Source organism: Chlorocebus sabaeus, chromosome 9 (assembly GCF_047675955.1).
Source record: "Chlorocebus sabaeus isolate Y175 chromosome 9, mChlSab1.0.hap1, whole genome shotgun sequence".
NCBI classification, from domain to species: Eukaryota; Metazoa; Chordata; class Mammalia; order Primates; family Cercopithecidae; genus Chlorocebus; species Chlorocebus sabaeus.
Window position 1 is genome coordinate 134,737,515 of NC_132912.1, and position 18,448 is coordinate 134,755,962.

Sequence of the window (18,448 nt, forward strand, 5' to 3'; positions counted from 1 at the left end):
GTAGTGATGGTAATAATGGTGATGATAGTGGCGATGATCATGATGATGGTGGTAGTGGTGATGGTGATGATGGTGGTGATCATGGCGATGATCATGATGTTGGTAGTGGTGATGGTGATAATGGTGATTTTGATGGTAATAATGGTTATGGTGATGATGGTGATGGTAGTGGTGATGATCATGATGATGGTGGTAGTGGTGATGGTGATGATGGTGGTGATGATGGTGATGATAGTGGCGATGATCATGATGATGGTGGTAGTGGTGATGGTGATGATGGTGGTGATGATGGTGATGATAGTGGTGATGATCATGATGATGGTGGTAGTGGTGATGGTGATGATGGTGGTGATGATGGTGATCGTGATGGTGATAATGGTTATGGTGATGGCAGTGGTAGTGATGGTGATAATGGTGATGATAGTGGCGATGATCATGATGGTGGTGGTAGTGGTGATGGTGATGATGATGGTGATCATAGCGATGATCATGATGTTGGTAGTGGTGATGGTGATAATGGTGATTTTGATGGTAATAATGGTTATGGTGATGATGGTGATGGTAGTGGTGATGATGGTGATGGTAGTGGTGATGGTGATGATGGTGGTGTGATGATCATGATGATGGTAGTGGTAGTGGTGATGGTGATGATGGTGGTGATGATGGTGATGATAGTGGCGATGATCATGATGATGGTGATAGTGGTGATGGTGATGATGGTGGTGATGATGGTGATGATAGTGGCGATGATCATGATGATGGTGGTAGTGGTGATGGTGATGATGGTGGTGATGATGGTGATCGTGATGGTGATAATGGTTATGGTGATGGCAGTAGTAGTGATGGTGATAATGGTGATGATAGTGGCGATGATCATGATGGTGGTGGTAGTGGTGATGGTGATGATGATGGTGATCATAGCGATGATCATGATGTTGGTAGTGGTGATGGTGATAATGGTGATTATGATGGTAATAATGGTTATGGTGATGATGGTGATGGTAGTGGTGATGGTGATGATGGTGGTGATGATCATGATGATGGTAGTGGTAGTGGTGATGGTGATGACAGTGATTATGATGGTGATAATGGTTATCATGATGCTGGTGGTAGTGATGATGGTGATTATGATGGGTCATCATGGTTATGGTGATGACGGTGGTGGAGATGGTGATGATGGTGGTGATGTAGTGGCGATGATGATCATGATGATGGTGGTAGTGGTCATGATGATGGTGATGATCATGGCGATGATTATGATGATGGTGGTAGTAGTGATGATGGTGATAATAGTGATGATGATGCTGGTAGTGATGGTGGTGATCATGATGGTGATAATGGTTATGGTGATGGCGGTGGTAGTGATGGTAATAATGGTGATGATAGTGGCGATGATCATGATGATGGTGGTAGTGGTCATGATGATGGTGGTGATCATGGCGATGATTATGATGATGGTGGTAGTAGTGATGATGGTGATAATAGTGATGATGATGCTGGTAGTGATGGTGGTGATCATGATGGTGATAATAGTTATGGTGATGATGATGGCAATGATCATGATGACGGTGGTGGTAGTAGTGGTAATGGTGATGATAGGTGATGATGCTGGTGGTGATGATGATGATCATGATGATGGTGGTGATATGGTGGTGATGATCATGACAGTGGTGGTAGTTGTGGTGATGATGGCGATCATGATGGTGATGATGGTGATTGATGATGGCGATCATGGTGACAATGGTGATTGATGATGATGGTGATGGTGATGATGGTGGTGGTGATGATGAGGATAATAATGATAGTATTATAATGAGAGCCTACTCAAGAGGCTTTCCCATGTGGCAGGCACTGATCTGGCCAGCCAGGCACAGAAGCTGGTGACCTGCCCAAGGACACACAGTCAGAATGAAGGCAGGAGTCGAATCTCAGCATTCTTCCCCTGCACCCACAGCCATGACTGCTGCACTAGGCATCTCTCCTTCCCGCACTCGTGGATTCGAGTTCCTCACATAGAGGGGCTAGGGCTCAAAAGCAGAACCCTACAGAGCAAAGAGCAGTCACACCAGGCGCCTGGCATCCTGGGCAGGGGTGCAAGGCCCATGTCAGTTGCTGTGGAAGCCAGTGTGGGAGCCATGGGAGGCTTTGGAAGCAGATGACCTGGGTTTGAGACCCAACTCAGCCAGTAACCACTAGGGATTGGGAGTTCCTGTAAGATGCTGGGCATGGAGGCTAGTCCTGGCTAAACTGGTAATGGCCCTCCTGTTGCTATGGTTAGTTTCACTATTGCTGACCAGCACGTGTGCACATGCCTGCGTGGGAGCAGCTCACAGGTTGCTGGCTATCCTTCCCGGGCCACTGTCCTCATGGCCTCTGGGTACTGAGAGCCAGTCCTGGGTGAGCTGGCCCCAGCGGTGGTGACACCTGCATTCCTCCAGGTGGCCGGAGACCTGCGCAGCACGCAGCATGTCTGTCCACCCTGCTCATGGGGCAGCCCCCAGGCGCAGGCTGCTGCAAGCTTAGCTTCCCGAGAAGTCCTCTGGGTCTTGCCTGCTTTGGTCAGAAGGAAAGAGGCTGGAAGTGGGTGGTTGCTTGATGTAAAAAGCAGAGGCCCCTCAGTGCCCCAGGCCATCCATGCTGCAGCCAGCTGATACGCCTCTGCCCACGCCTTCTGGGATGCCTGGCTGCCCTTACTGGAGAGACTTTCTTGGCGAGGCAACAGGTCCTGCAGGCTCTAGGCTCCCACCTTCCCCGCTCAGCTCAGTCTCTGTCCCCCGAAGCCTCTTGGCTCTCCAGCCTCCTCATACCCCCTCATTTTCCTCATCCTGTTCATGCTGATTGCTGGCATAGACAGGTTCCTCTCTGGTGGATGAGGAAGAACCCTCTAGAACAGTGATCTCCCATGAGCACCAAGGCCCACGTCGCTTCCTGGATGGAGAGGCAGCTGGGATCCAGCTAGGGATCAGCCTACTTGGTAGGCATCTCCACTGCTATGCAGCCACCACCACCGCAGACCAGGAGACGGAGGACCCCACCCAGCCTTCGCTGATGCTGTTCTGTCCTTCTGGGGCTCCCTCCCTTTCCTTCTCCTGCCCATCCCTGACTGACACTGCAAGCCTCAGTTTAGTACCTCATCTCCTCTAGGAAACCTTCCCTGACTCCCAGTGAGGTGGCCCTGACATGCCCCACTCGTGGAAATGGGTCTGCCTTTCTATGGGGCAAGCAGGGATCGTGTGCATCTGCTACCATCTGGTCTCCTAGACCAGCACGAGGCCTGGCAGGCAGCAGGTGCTTTGTGGGGTGACACATAGGTGAAGAGGAAAAGAGCTAAGGATCGTGCAAAGGTTTTTAAATCCAGCCCACCTTGAGATAGGAAAGGGAAGAGAAGGGCATGCATTTCTTTTTTTAATATTGCATTTTTTTCCTGAATGAAAAAAGAATCAATGTACAGTTCTAATTTACAACACAGAAAAATCCAAGAAAAAATTCACCATGTGCCCAGCACACAGAGAAAGACTGTGGGCATTCTGGTTTCTCTCCTGGTGGTCTCTTGGCAGGATGGGGATATGCATAGTATTTTTGCAAAAGTGGGGTCCCCATGCTTATCTGAGGCTTGCTGTCTGAAATCTTCTGAGAGATGGTCATCACGCCAATGGTAGGAAACGTTCACAGTAGGAAAGGACATTTGCTTCCCGTTCCTGTTCTCTGGACTCCAGATGCCACCAACAAAGGGGACCCACTTGCTGGTTCTCTTTTCCTTCCTGGATTACACCCCATATGTGTGTGCATGTACATTTTCATGGATAGCCTGAGAACCCCAACGAGCTGCAGCACGCTTCCCTTTCACCTGACCGTGCACAGCCAGGGCGCTTCCCACCAGCCCAAGGGGCGACTTGGTGTGAGCGCATCATGGACTGTTTGTCCCCAGGAGTGGACTTAGGTAGTGTCCATGCATTAGCTATCACCAGCAAAATTGCAATTCCTATTCATTTCTGACATCCCGACACACAGATAGAAATTATCTGCAGGAAATATTCTTTGGATCGACCAAAGGGTTATGCACACTTAAGGCATTGTTAGGAACTGTCGAATATTTCTCCCCATAGTAGGTACAACTTGCACCCCAAACTTCCACCGCATGGTGTGCAGCTGCCTGGTGCAGTCCTAGCAGGCATGTCTCCTAGTGAGCTCAAAGTTTAACACGTTTCTATGCAACTCCACGCCACGTCTGTTTGTGACCTTTCCCACCTCTCTCTCATGCTATCTACCTTTTGGTCAGAGTTCTTGATAAAAGAAGGCAACCAGCCCTTTGCCATCCATTGCAAATATTTCCTTTATTTCCTCACTCAGAAGAATGGTACATTGCAAATATTTCACCCAGCTTGTCAGTTGCTCTTTGATGCCAAACACTGTTTTGAGGGCCTGGAAGAATTTGGGTAATTTTTACGAGGTTGATGGCCTGCAGGTTTTATGGCATAATTTCAAATTTGTCCTTCATACAAAAAAAAAAAAAGATTGTACAAAAATATTCCAATGTTTTCTTTCAGCATTACTTTGAGGTGTGTGTGAGGCACATGTAAAGAGGAAAAGGAAATTTATGCACCTCCAGGATGGCAGCCCCCCACCCCGCCCCCCAGGCAGCATTTGTCTACTCAGCCATCCACCTTTTCCACCCTAATGTCACAGATAATTCCCCTTTGTAAGATTGTGTCTGGAGTGATGCCTCAGGCCCAGAATCCCTCCACTGGGTCGGGAGAGTCGTCCCATGATTGGAGAAGTAGCCTGTGGGCCCCCTTGACCTGACCAGAATGCAGAATCTGAGCACAGAAAGCTCCAGGAGTGGGGGCCCTGGCCTAGAGCAACTGCCACCATGGTCCCTGTGATCAAACATCCTGTGGACACCCCATGGGATTAGAGATGTGGGTCTCCGCACACATTTCCAGAAGATCAAATCAGCACTGCTTCAACTTTCTGCGAGGCCACCTCTCTCTGCACCTCACCAGTAGCTGTGTTCTCAGGCCTCAGATGGGGCCAACTGCTCAGCGGATCATTCAGCCCCAAAGTCCAGTCAGGGGGGGCACATGGTTGCTTGGACCAGGATTAATGCCCCCTACTCTGGAGGGGACTGGGGACATCTTCCTGTGAGATGCTGTGGGAGGGGCATCTTCCTATGAGATACTGGGCAGTGGGGTCTCTCCCTGTGTGATGCTGGGGGGAGCCTCTTAGTGATGCTGGGGGAGGGGGTCTCTCCCTGTGTGATGCTGGGGGGGTCTCTCCCTGTGTGATGCTAGGGGGGGTATCTTCCTGTGTGATGCTGGGGGGTCTCTCCCTGTGTGATGCTGGGGGGGCCTCTCCCTGTGTGATGCTGGGGGAATCTCTCCCCGTGTGATGCTGGGGGAGCCTCTCCCCGTGTGATGCTGGGGGAGCCTCTCCCCGTGTGATGCTGGGGGGGGGTCTCTCCCTGTGTGATGCTGGGGGGGTCTCTCCCTGTGTGATGCTGGGGGGGTCTCTCCCTGTGTGATGCTGGGGGGGTCTCTCCCTCTGTGATGCTGGGGGGGTCTCTCCCTGTGTGATGCTGTGGGGGTCTCTCCCTGTGTGATGCTGGGGGGGTCTCTTCCTGTGTGATGCTGGGGGGGCCTCTTCCTGTGTGATGCTGTGGGGGGGTCTCTCCCTGTGTGATGCTGGAGGGAATCTCTCCCTGTGTGATGCTGGGGGGAGGGCTCTCCCTGTGTGATGCTGGGGGAATCTCTCCCTGTGTGATGCTGGGGGGGGGTCTCTCCCTGTGTGATGCTGGGGGAATCTCTCCCTGTGTGATGCTGGGGGAATCTCTCCCTGTGTGATGCTGGGGGGGGTTTCTCCCTGTGTGATGCTGGGGGAATCTCTCCCTGTGTGATGCTGGGAGAATCTCTCCCTGTGTGATGCTGGGGGAATCTCTCCCTGTGTGATGCTGGGGGAATCTCTCCCTGTGTGATGCTGGGGGGGTCTCTCCCTCTGTGATGCTGGGGGGGTCGCTCCCTCTGTGATGCTGGGGGAGCTTCTCCCTGTGTGATGCTGGGGGGGGTCTCTCCCTGTGTGATGCTGTGGGGGAATCTCTCCCTGTGTGATGCTGGGGGGATCTCTCCCTGTGTGATGCTGGAGGGGGGGTCTCTCCCTGTGTGATGTTGGGGGAATCTCTCCCTGTGTAATGCGGGGGGAGCTTCTCCCTGTGTGATGCTGGTGGGGGGTCTCTCCCTGTGTGATGCTGTGGGGGAATATCTCCCTGTGTGATGCTGTGGGGGGTCTCTCCCTGTGTGATGCTGGGGGGTCTCACCCTGTGTGGTGCTGGGGGGGCCTCTCCCTGTGGGATGCTGGGGGGGGTCTCTCTCTGTGTGATGCTGGAGGGGGTCTCTCCCTGTGTGATGCTGGGGGGGGTCTCTCCCTGTTTGATGCTGGGGGGGGGTCTCTCCCTGTGTGATGCTGGGGTGTCTCTCCCTGTGTGATGCTGGGGGAGCCTCTCCCTGTGTGATGCTGGGGGGGGGTCTCTCCCTGTGTGATGCTGGGGGGGGTCTCTCCCTGTGTGATGCTGGAGGGAATCTCTCCCTGTGTGATGCTGGGGGGGGTCTCTCCCTGTATGATGCTGGGGGGGGTCTCTCCCTGTGTGATGCTGGGGGGGTCTCTTCCTGTGTGATGCTGGGGGAGCCTCTCCCTGTGTGATGCTGTGGGGGTCTCTTCCTGTGTGATGCTGGGGGGGGTCTCTCCCTGTGTGATGCTGGGGGGGGTCTCTCCCTGTGTGATGCTGGGGGGGTCTCTCCCTGTGTGATGCTGGGGGGGGGTCTCTTCCTGTGTGATGCTGGGGGAGCCTCTCCCTGTGTGATGCTGGGGGGGTCTCTCCCTCTGTGATGCTGGGGGGGTCTCTCCCTGTGTGATGCTGGGCGGCGTCTCTTCCTGTGTGATGCTGGGGGGGCCTCTCCCTGTGTGATGCTGGGGGGGGTCTCTCCCTTTGTGATGCTGTGGGGGCCTCTCCCTGTGTGATGCTGGGGGGGTGTCTCCCTGTGTGATGCTGGGGGGCCTCTCCCTCTGTGATGCTGGGGGGGTCTCTCCCTGTGTGATGCTGGGGGGGTCTCTCCCTGTGTGATGCTGGGGGGGTCTCTTCCTGTGTGATGCTGGGGGGGTCTCTCCCTGTGTGATGCTGGGGGGGGTCTCTCGCTGTGTGATGCTGGGGAGGCCTCTCCCTCTGTGATGCTGGGGGAGTCTCTCCCTGTGTGATGCTGGGGGGGTCTCTCCCTGTGTGATGCTGGGGGGGTCTCTCCCTGTGTGATGCTGGGGGGGTCTCTCCCTGTGTGATGCTGGTGGAGGGTCTCTCCCTGTGTGATGCTGGTGGGGGGTCTCTCCCTGTGTGATGCTGGAGGGGCCTCTCCCTGTGTGATGCTGGGGAGGGTCTCTCCCTGTGTGATGCTGGGGGGGTCCCTCCCTGTGTGATGCTGGGGGGGTCTCTCCCTGTGTGATGCTGGGGGGGTCTCTCCCTGTGTGATGCTGGGGGAGGTCTCTCCCTGTGTGATGCTGGGGGAGTCTCTCCCTGTGTGATGCTGGGGGGGTCTCTCCCTGTGTGATGCTGGGGGCGGTCTCTTCCTGTGTGATGCTGGGGTGTCTCTCCCTCTGTGATGCTGGGGGGTTCTCTTCCTGTGTGATGCTGGGGGGGTCTCTCCCTGTGTGATGCTGGGGGTGTCTCTCCCTGTGTGATGCTGGGGGGGTCTCTTCCTGTGTGATGCTGGGGGGACCTCTCCCTGTGTGATGCTGGTGGGGGGTCTCTCCCTGTGTGATGCTGGAGGGGCCTCTCCCTGTGTGATGCTGGGGGGGGTCTCTCCCTGTGTGATGCTGGGGGGGTCTCTCCCTGTGTGATGCTGGGGGGGTCTCTCCCTGTGTGATGCTGGGGGGGTCTCTCCCTGTGTGATGCTGGGGGAGTCTCTCCCTGTGTGATGCTGGGGGGGTCTCTCCCTGTGTGATGCTGGGGGCGGTCTCTTCCTGTGTGATGCTGGGGTGTCTCTCCCTCTGTGATGCTGGGGGGTTCTCTTCCTGTGTGATGCTGGGGGGGTCTCTCCCTGTGTGATGCTGGGGGTGTCTCTCCCTGTGTGATGCTGGGGGGGTCTCTTCCTGTGTGATGCTGGGGGGACCTCTCCCTGTGGGATGCTGGGGGGGGTCTCTCTCTGTGTGATGCTGGAGGGGGTCTCTCCCTGTGTGATGCTGGGGGGAATGTCTCCCTGTGTGATGCTGGGGGGGGTCTCTTGCTGGGGGGGTCTCTCCCTGTGTGATGCTGGGGGGGCCTCTTCCTGTGTGATGCTGTGGGGGGGTCTCTCCCTGTGTGATGCTGGAGGGAATCTCTCCCTGTGTGATGCTGTGGGGGTCTCTCCCTGTGTGATGCTGGGGGGGTCTCTCCCTGTGTGATGCTGGGGGGGGTCTCTCCCTGTGTGATGCTGTGGGGGTGTCTCCCTGTGTGATGCTGGGGGGGCCTCTCTGTGATGCTGTGGGGGTCTCTCCCTGTGTGATGCTGGGGCGGTCTCTTCCTGTGTGATGCTGGGGGGTGTCTCTTCCTGTGTGATGCTGGGGGGGTCTCTCCCTGTGTGATGCTGGGGGGGGGTCTCTCGCTGTGTGATGCTGGGGAGGCCTGTCCCTCTGTGATGCTGGAGGAGTCTCTCCCTGTGTGATGCTGGGGGGGTCTCTCCCTGTGTGATGCTGGGGGGGTCTCTCCCTGTGTGATGCTGGGGGGGTCTCTCCCTGTGTGATGCTGGTGGGGGGTCTCTCCCTGTGTGATGCTGGTGGGGGGTCTCTCCCTGTGTGATGCTGGGGGGGCCTCTCCCTGTGTGATGCTGGGGGGGGTCTCTCCCTGTGTGATGCTGGGGGGTCTCTCCCTGTGTGATGCTGGGGGGGTGTCTCTTCTTGGGTGTTGCTAGTGGGTCCGCTTCCTGTGTGATATTTGGGGGGCCTCTTTCTCCACTTCCAACAGGAAGGCCCCCTCATTTGGGATGCTCCGTGCTTCCTGAGTTCGCTGTTGACTTCCTTCCCTTTCCCTGCACGCTTGCCTGGTTCTCTCCTATGTTGTTCATGGTGTGGCTCTCGGTCACTCAGGTGCCCTCAGGTGACCCACAGGCCTGTGAGCACTGAGGTTTTTTTTGCACTTCCTGCTCTGCTTCTGGGAGACACTGGGGCAAGGATGGGAAGAGCTGGTTCCTCCTGGGGCAATGACGGCTCTTTACGGCAGGGGCTGGTGCCAACTTTGCCTCTCTGGACATGGGTGTGGTAGACCGTGGTCTGTGTGGCTGCCGAAGGCAGGGAGGTTCATCCAGGCAGCCCACAGTTCATGTCACCACGGAGGTCCTGGTGAGCACCTCCCACCACCGGGTGCACGTGAAGCCACTGTGAGGTTAGTTCCAAGTCAGCAGTCGACCAGGTTTATTTTTAGAAGCTGGAGCTCATCTTAAAGGCACTGAGCTCTTTTCCTCTAAGAAGTGGAGGTTGATGTGCAAGCTGGTTGTGACAGCTGGGGACAGTTTATTTTGTGGCCGTCAAGAACAATAAAGTGTAACTGAGGCCCAAAAGTATTTTTTTTCCATTTCCTAATATTTCTGCTGTCTCTGAAGATGTTACATTTGGTTGGGAAGAAAGAGCCTCTGTAGTGTGAGAATTTGTTTTTTACAAAGAGCGTGTCAATAAAATTTGCCTAAGAAAAGCTTTGAAATATGCAGAGCAAACTGCCAAACCCCAGGAATTTATGAAAAGGTGTGTACTTTGGCTGCTGGGTTATTATGTATTTTGGCTGCTGGTTATAGCACCGGGATCGGGTTACATGGGTCTATGAATTGGATTTGGGGAGGCAGCAGGTGACCCCACGCTCAGCTCCCTCCCACCTTGCTGTGTCCCCACAGGCCACCTGCAGCCCCTCCACCTCCCACTCAGCTTCCCTACTTCATAGCTCAGTCCTCCCCCACCCTGGGGCTCAGGGTCCTGGCTTCTGCTGGCCTGGTCAGCGTCTCTGCTTCTAGGGTCTTCTCACAGACTGGGGAGGTCCGTGGGGCCCTAGTCCTTCTGCAGAGGCCACAGCACTGGGTTCCTGTCTGTTGCACATCCTCCTGGCCCCACTCCCAGGCAGAGGGTGGCCCGGCCTCCGTTGCCCTTCCTGAAAGGTTTGTTCTGGGGAGAAGGCAAGGACTAAGGCATCTCCCCTTCCGCCCCAGCACATCCTGGAGCTGGAAGCCATGCTGTATGACGCCCTGCAGCAGGAGGCCGGGGCCAAGGTGGCTGAGCTGCTGTCGGAGGAGGAGCGCGAGAAGCTCAAGGTGGCCGTGGAGCAGTGGAAACGCCAGGTTATGAGTGAGCTGCGCGAGCGGGATGCCCAGATCCTGCGGGAGCGCATGGAGCTGCTGCAGCTGGCTCAGCAGGTGCATGGCAGGCGGGAGTGGGACTGGGGTAAAGACCTGGCCCTGGGCCTGCACAGAGCCAGGCGGGGCGTCCTGTGGCCACATCTCCAACAACTACCCTTCTGTGGCCCCACCCTCCGGTGGCCACACCCCTCGTAACACATATTCTGATGGCTCCACCTGGTAGCCGTGCCCCCAATGGCCATGCCCCCTGATGGCCATGCCCCCCAGTTGTCATGCCTTCCACACACAGAGCCTTGGATGGCCACACTTTCTGATGATCATGCCCTAGAATGGCCACGCCCCCTGTTGGCCACGCCCTCTTGTGGTCACACCCCTGATGGCCATGCCCCTGATGGCCATGCCTGTCAATGGCAGGCACTCGGGCCAGACTGCCTCCCTCACCAGCCTAGTGTCCTGGGCATGTTGCAGAGGCCTCTGGGTGGCAGTTCTCCTCTTTTGGACCCCTGGCTACCGTGTCTTTTCCATGACACCATTTCCTGATGGCAAGGGTGTTCTCTGGGGACAGCAGCCCTGGCGTGCCTTGGCCTCAGGGCACTGTAGGACCTCAGGCCTGTTGGGTCAGTTCTGCTCTAATGGGAGGTGAGGAGCCTCGCAGACTGGACGACCCAGATGTGTAGGACACAGCCCAGCTCCTCCATGAACCAGGTTGGCTGGGAGGCGGCTTTATGGATGTATTCCTTGTGAAGAACACCCCTAGCGAAGGCTTAATTGAAATTCACATAAACAAGTGCCCTGTGTGCCAGCTGGCCGTGGGCATCAGTGGGCTAATGTTGGACGTGTTCTGCTGGCTCCTTGTTAGCCTCCTGGGCCCCTTTGGCCTCTGGGGGCTCAGGGTGAGGACAGTCACCTGCAGCCCCTTTGTTGCCTCAGAGGGGCTGTGGTTCAAGCTCAGATGCTTGGGGGACCCCAGGCACTGGCATCCCCCTCACCAGGAGATTCTGTGCCCAGCTCTCCTGTGACCCTCTGGCGGCCCCTTACTCTGCTGCAGTGGCATCTGGGGGGACCGGGAATGCATTCCTACCATTTCCCTGGATGTCTGGCATTGTGCTTTCTGAGTTGAAGTTGCAGGAATCAGATGCATACTGTTCCCACCACAGGGAGCGTGGCATGGGGAAGGCCCTCTGCTCTCCTGCTGGAACAACGCAGCAAAGGCTGGTGTCCTCGTCAGGAGCCACAGCCCATGGCCATGGCAGTTGCTCTGCCACCATTTGTTACCAAGGAAATGCATGAAAATCTTGAAGGATTTGGGTTTCCCAAATACTGTGACTGTTGAAGGTTTTTTTCCTTTTAACCTTGCAGAGAATTAAAGAGTTAGAAGAAAGAATAGAAGCTCAGAAGAGACAAATAAAGGAACTGGAGGAAAAGGTAAAACAAATGCAGTTTTGGGGTTTTTGCTTGTTAAGATCAAGGGAGAGGGCCACTCCCACTGAGTCACTCAGCTCCAGGCCGCTGGGGCAGCAGACTTAGCTCCTAGCAGCAGCAGGAGGCGGCCACCTGAAGACTGGGTGGAGCTGAGCAGAAAAAGGCTTCAGAGTGGTGGCTGCAAGGGCTCTGGACTGGGAGACAGGAGCCCTGTGGTCTAGGAATGCCCCTGCCAGCACCCAGCCATGTGACCTCAGAGGAGCCACTCCTCTTGTAGCCTCAGTTTCCCCATCTGGAGCCAACGGCCTCGGGTTCCTCTCATCACGGAAGCCTAGACTGTGTGGAAGCCTTTGATCCCTGCAGGTTCACCTTACGCTGGTCTAAGGATCAAATTCCCAGATCAGAAGCACCCATTGAAGTGCAGTTAGGTTGAGGCCACACGCCAGGGCTGGGGAGGGCTGTCTGGCTCTTTCTCAGGGTCCTGGCTCCATGAGGTGTGGGGTCAGGGGTGCTCTGTCCATGCACATAACAGGCTTAGTGCTCCCCAAGTCAGGGTGAGGGGAGCATAGCAGAGTCCCGGCCCTCCCGGGGATGCCTGTAGGTGTTCAGGGCAGGGCTTGTTCTCCCATGTGGGGCTGGTTCAGTGATGTCTGGGGGTGAGAGTGTTCACTCCGTTGTGATTGGTCCTGGGGCCTGGCTCCCAACCCCCAGCCCAGAGTGAGACTTTGTGCTAAGTCTGTGCAGTGGAGCTCACTGAAGTGACCGACTCCCACTGGGGGCTGAATGAAGTGGCCAGTGGCCCCACCTTCAACCTCGTCCTTCCGGAGAGCACAGGAGGCTGGCATTAGGATGCCCCTCTGGTTGGCATGTGCTGGTCCCAGCCTGAGGAAGAGCCCACAGATGCTCTGCACTTGCCAGGAGAGAGCAGGTCCCTCTGGACAGCAGTCACCTTCGAGGGGCCATGTGTCATCCCACATCCCACCCTAGGCCTGCCCTGCCCCTCATAGGCAGTGACACACAAGCCCTTCTGCTGGGCGCTCACTGCCGCCTGTGAGAATCATCATCCTGAAGAACGAGTTACTCAGGGCACAGCCTTTGAGGCCCCAGTGGACACCAGGCCACGTGGGGAAGCATCCACTAGCACACCAGGGCGTCCAGCAACGCCGGAGGGGACACAGTGTTCTTGGGGCTTGAGCCTCAGAGGGCTCTCCCCCAAACCAGATGTCTCCCCCACAAACCAGATGTCTCCCCCCAAACCAGATGTCTCCCCCCAAACCAGATGTCTCCCCCCCAAACCAGATGTCTCTCCCCCAAACCAACTGTCTCCCCCCAAACCAGATGTCTCCCCCCCAAACCAGATGTCTCTCCCCCAAACCAACTGTCTCCCCCCAAACCAGATGTCTCCCCCCAAACCAGATGTCTCCCCCACAAACCAGATGTCTCCCCCCCAAACCAGATGTCTCCCCCCCAAACCAGATGTCTCCCCCCAAACCAGATGTCTCTCCCCAAACCAGATGTCTCCCCCCAAACCAGATGTCTCTCCCCCAAACCAACTGTCTCCCCCCAAACCAGATGTCTCCCCCCAAACCAGATGTCTCCCCCCAAACCAGATGTCTCTCCCCCAAACCAGATGTCTCTCCCCCAAACCAACTGTCTCCCCGCAAACCAGATGTCTCCCCCCAAACCAGATGTCTCTCCCCAAACCAGATGTCTCCCCCCCAAACCAGATGTCTCCCCCCAAACCAGATGTCTGCCCCCAAACCAGATGTCTCCCCCCAAACCAAATGTCTGCCCCCCAAACCAGATGTCTCTCCCCCAAACCAACTGTCTCCCCACAAACCAGATGTCTCCCCCCAAACCAGATGTCTCCCCCCCAAACCAGATGTCTCTCCCCAAACCAGATGTCTCCCCCCAAACCAACTGTCTCCCCCACAAACCAGATGTCTCTCCCACAAACCAAATGTCTGTTTCATTTTGCATCTTAACCTAAGGACGTTTGTTTGTATTAAATACTAGAAAAATGTGAGGGCTGGGCGTGGTGGCTCATGCCTGTAATTCTAGTAATTTAGGAGGCCTAGATGGGAGGATCGCTTGAGCCCAGGATTTCAAGACCAGCCTGGGCAACAAAGTAAGACCCTGTCTCTAGAAAAAAATTCTTAAAAATAGCTGGGCATGGTGGCATGTGCCTATAATCTCAGTTACTCAGGGGGCTGAGGTGGGAGGATCACCTGAGCCTGGGAGGTTGAGGCTGCAGTGAGCCACGATCACATCACTGCACTCCAGACTGGGTGACCGACTGAGATCCTGTCTCCAAAGGAAAGAATAGGTCAGGTGTTATTTCTTAAATCTAGGTAAACAGCTCTTCATTTCCAAGCTATGCCCCGCTACCTGATTTTCTCTCGTGTCCAGATGGGTCTGGCTCCCGACCCCCAGCCCAGAGTGAGGCTGTGTGTGCGTTGTCTACTCAGGGTGCTGGTTGTACTTTGCTGCCTGTGGTGGGACTGAGACCACAGTATTGTCACAGGCCTGCTTTTGTTTGCTGGGCAATTGGAATGTTTTCCGATACAACTTTCACCATTATTATTACCCCATTGGTGCTCTCGCCGAACATTCCTGCAGCAGGTCTCAGCGATGGGTTTCACTTCAGGGAGGAGGAGTCCCCGGGAGGCTGGCCTTGTGCTGCTGGGGACACGCTGGGTGTGGGGCCCCCGACCAGCACCCACCGCCCGAGTCTGCATGGTGCAGGGTCCCTTAGTGTGTTCCTAGGGGTGGCGGCAGCACCCCTCAGCCCAGGGGATTTGGGCAGCATCCCTCCCTCGGCCGTCCTAAATGGAGTCCTCTCCTCCCTGCCAGCAGCTCTGTCTTCAGTCTGTAATCGCCTGTATTTCTTGCCAGAAGCACTACCAACTCTTTTTTCTCTTTCTTTCCTTCCGTGTCTCCATCCTCCCCTTTCCGTTTCAGTTTTTATTTTTGTTCTTATTTTTCTCCTTAGCTTTCATTCTCTGGTCATAGTCCATCTTGGCACCCTAACGTGGTGAGTATTTCATTGGCAGGGCCCGGCAGGGGCCCTGCTCTGCTTCCCGGAAGACACCTCAGCCCCTGCCCTGCCGGGGAGCTGCCCCCTGCCATTTGATGAACCAGAAGGCGATGACCCAGCATCCCCAAAAGGGTCATTAGAAAGCCACCCGCGTCCTTCAACACCAGAAGTCCCTCCCGGGGGGCCAGGACCGGAGTCTTCCACTGTAGAGGCTGCAAGGTGCTCACCTTTCCTGAGAGGGAAGGAGAGCAGGGTCCACCCCCACCCAACCCAGTGTAGCAGAAACGTGCAGGACCCTCTCTAGGTGGTCTTTCTGCTTCGGTGGCACTGGGCAGCAGGCCCTGCGGGCAGACACGGTGGTTCTGTGATTCATCCTCATTCTTTTTTGGGTGCTGCTGAATACAGGCTTGGGTGGTGCTGGAGATTCAGCCAGGAGGGCTGGGTCTGCCTGCCAGGCTGGGGCGGCCTAGGCCAGGGTAGCTGGAGTCTGCGGGTCACAGCTGCTGCTGCTGCTACCGTGGCACCCGCCAGCATAAATGTCTGCCTCCTTCCAAACTGGAAGAGGAGCAAGTAGGACGTCACATCATCGTTCACCTTGGTCCTCGAATCCCCACCCTTCATCAGGTCCCAAGAGGAGCTTCCCCTGGGGGCAAGGATCTTCCTCTCCACACAGCCCCTCGTCCCTCGTCCCTCGTCCCTCACCCCTCACCCCGGCTGAGCAGAGCGTCGCTGACTCTGCACTCTACGTTTCTTTTCTTCCAGCCCCACGTTGAATTGGACCCTTTTCCTCCAGTGGGACCTGAGAGCAGGGACAAAACAGGACGTCGAGTCTCCATCCTGAAGACCCAGGGGGACTTGGTTTCTGCACGCCCGTCCCGTGGAGGAAGAGTGAGAAGGGGCAGCATGTGCAGCGCAAGCTGCCGTCCGCGTCGATGCGCCAGAACTAGAACTGGCTCTGCTGACTCTCGGGGGCTTCTCTGGGAGAGGCCAGGCCTTGGCTGCTGGACCCTGGTCCCTCCTCCGGGACGGCAGTCCCCATCCCAGTTCCAGGGATGTGCAGCATTCCCTGCCAAGCAGGGGTGAGAACTGCTTCTGTGCGAAGCACCAGCCTTGGGTCCTCTCCTCTCTCTTGGTCCTCACAGTAGTTGCCACCGGTGTCTGGAGGAAGATTTTCAGAAACAACAGAGGCGTGACCCAGTGACAAGATGAAGGCTGTGACTGAGCCGCCTGGATGGTAACCTTCATTCAAGGAGGCTCCCTGGATGGTCCTGGGAGGGCTCCCCGACACCTCAGTGGCCCCTCCAATGCTGCAATGTGTTGCTGGGGTCCTGAACACCCACTGGCCAACAGACCCCACACCCACCCTCCTTCATCGTCATCTCTGTGGGGACAGACAAGAGCCGTGGCCGCCGTGGGCCACGGGGTGCCCTCAACCCTCTGCCTTCCTACCCAGCCTGAGACAGGAAGGCCGCCAGCTGGGAGCACCACGGGATTGATCCAAGGAAGGCGTGGGGAGCGTGGTGACAGGAGATGGGACGAGGGGGCAGAGCCAGCTGGAACATGGATGCCAGAGGCTGCCTCCGTAGTGCGTCTCCAGAAGTCACAGAGGCCCTGAGCGCCCAGAGCCACCCGAGCCACCTGGCCTGGAAGCCCCTGCGCAGGCCAGACCTGCAGGCCATGGACCCCAGCAGGAACTGAAGCCTCACCCCAAGCCTTCGCACACAAGGAGCAGCCCAGGTGAGGGACGGCGGACGCACCTGTGGCTCTACTGGCGCAAGAAGGGAACCGTGGTCCAAGAAGCTGACAGGTAAGGGCTGCCATCTGTCCACAGGGACGGCCTTTTCCCTCCCACCCTGTGTGGTGACCCTGCACAAGCTGACACACCCCCTTCCTGGCATGCTAATTCTGCTTAGAGAACTCAGCCCCATTTGAGATGAGAATTAAATTTGCTGGCGCACCCTCCCTGCGAGGTGAGCCCCAGCTTCTCCTGCACACCTCTGTGTCCCAGTCTGCACATGTGTGGTTCTGCCACCCCCTCCACTGCTGACCGTCAAGATCACCTCTCCCGTCACGCATGGGACAGGGCCTGGGGGCTCGTGTGGACTGTGGCCTGAGCTGTTGCTGGGGGCAGGGTCTGCAGACACGGTGCCCCACAGGGACCTGGCATCTGGCACGGCTGGCCGTCCTCCCGCTTGCGGGAAGAGGCTTGCAGAAAAGGGAGAAACCCTGTAGGTGCGTTGAGGCCGCTCTCCGAGTGCACCCCCTTCCGCTGCTCCCGTGCACTTGACCGTGAGCGCCATCCCTCACTCGGACCCAGCACCTGAGGTGTCCACTCTGGGGAGGTGACTCTGGTTGCTCCCAGCAGGGAAGGAGGTCAGGACTGGGCGGGGCATATGCTCCACCATGGAGCTTTCCTTGCCAGCGGGGTTCCCTACAGGAGAGTTTGAAGATCGGTTGTGTCTGTGGGGCTCTGGGGCAGGGTGAGCTGGTTCTTGGGGAGGCAGTGGCAGCCCCATGGGGGGCTGCCCAGAGAACGCTCCACCTCCCCCACCTCTGACCCACACCTATAGGGTCCAGCCCTATGGGGCTTAGTGGGTGTTCTCCCCGCGTGTGGAGATGAGAGATTGTAAGAAATAAAGACACAAGACAAAGAGATAAAGAGAAAACAGCTGGACCCGGGGGACCACTACCACTAAGACGTGGAGACCGGTAGTGGCCCTGAGCGGCTGGGCGCGCTGATATTTACTGCATACAAGAACAAGGAGGCAGGGTAAGGAGGGTGGATCTTCTAAGTGATTGACAAGGTGAAGCAAGTCACGTGATCATAGGACACGGGGGGCCCTTCCCTCTTAGGTAGCCGAAGTAGAGAGGGAGGGCAGCATACGTCAGCGTTTTCTTCTCTGCACTTATAAGAAAGATCAAAGACTTTAAGACTTTCACTATTTCTTCTACCGCTGTCTACTACGAACTTCAAGAGGAACCAGGAGTATGGGAGGAACATGAAAGTGGACAAGGAGCGTGACCGTCGAAGCATAGCACCACAGGGAGGGTTTAGGCCTCTGATGACTGCGGGCAGGCCTGGATAATATCCAGCCTTCCACAAGAAGCTGGTGGAGCAGAGTGTTCCCCAACTCCTCCAAGGAAAGGAGACTCCCTTTCACGGTCTGCTAAGTAACGGGTGCCTTCCCAGACACTGGCGTTACCACTTGACCAAGGAGCCCTCAAGCGGCCCTTATGCGGGCGTGACAGATGGCTCACCTCTTGTCTTCTTTGTCACTTCTCACAATGTCCCTTCAGCACCTGACCCTATGCTCGCCGGTTATTCCCAGGTTATATTAGTAATGCAACAAAGAGTAATATTAAAAGCCGATGATTAATAATGTTTATAATAATGATTGATAATTGTCCATGATCATCTCTATATCTAATATGTGTTATGACTATTCTTATTCTAACTATTTTCTTTATTATACTGAAACAGTTTGTGCCTTCAGTCTCTTGCCTTGGCACCTGGGTAATCCTCCACCCACACAAACCCTGTCCGAGAGCCAGCTGTGTCTCCTGCAGTGGGCAGCGGCCATGGGCCACAGGCACTGTTGTTCCTGGGAGATGCTCCCCTGCATAGAAAATGGGA

At 56.2% G+C, this 18,448-nt stretch overlaps 1 protein-coding gene across 13 annotated transcripts in view; it reads left to right on the top strand.

Moving 5' to 3' along the window:
• JAKMIP3 (Janus kinase and microtubule interacting protein 3) overlaps positions 1–16,018 on the top strand; it is a 135,322-nt gene extending 119,304 nt beyond the window's left edge. For 7 of the 13 annotated variants that reach the window (XM_073019461.1, XM_073019462.1, XM_073019460.1 and 4 more), the window contains 3 exons: positions 10,209–10,412; positions 11,715–11,780; positions 15,577–16,018. In XM_073019461.1, the coding sequence (XP_072875562.1) occupies positions 10,209–10,412; positions 11,715–11,780; positions 15,577–15,897 (591 nt within the window). In that variant the 3' untranslated portion in view covers positions 15,898–16,018. Of the gene's footprint in view, positions 1–10,208; positions 10,413–11,714; positions 11,781–14,738 lie in introns of all 13 variants that reach the window. The other 6 variants (XM_073019467.1, XM_073019469.1, XM_073019470.1 and 3 more) reach the window with 2 other exon arrangements.
• Positions 16,019–18,448: the final 2,430 nt, after the last annotated feature.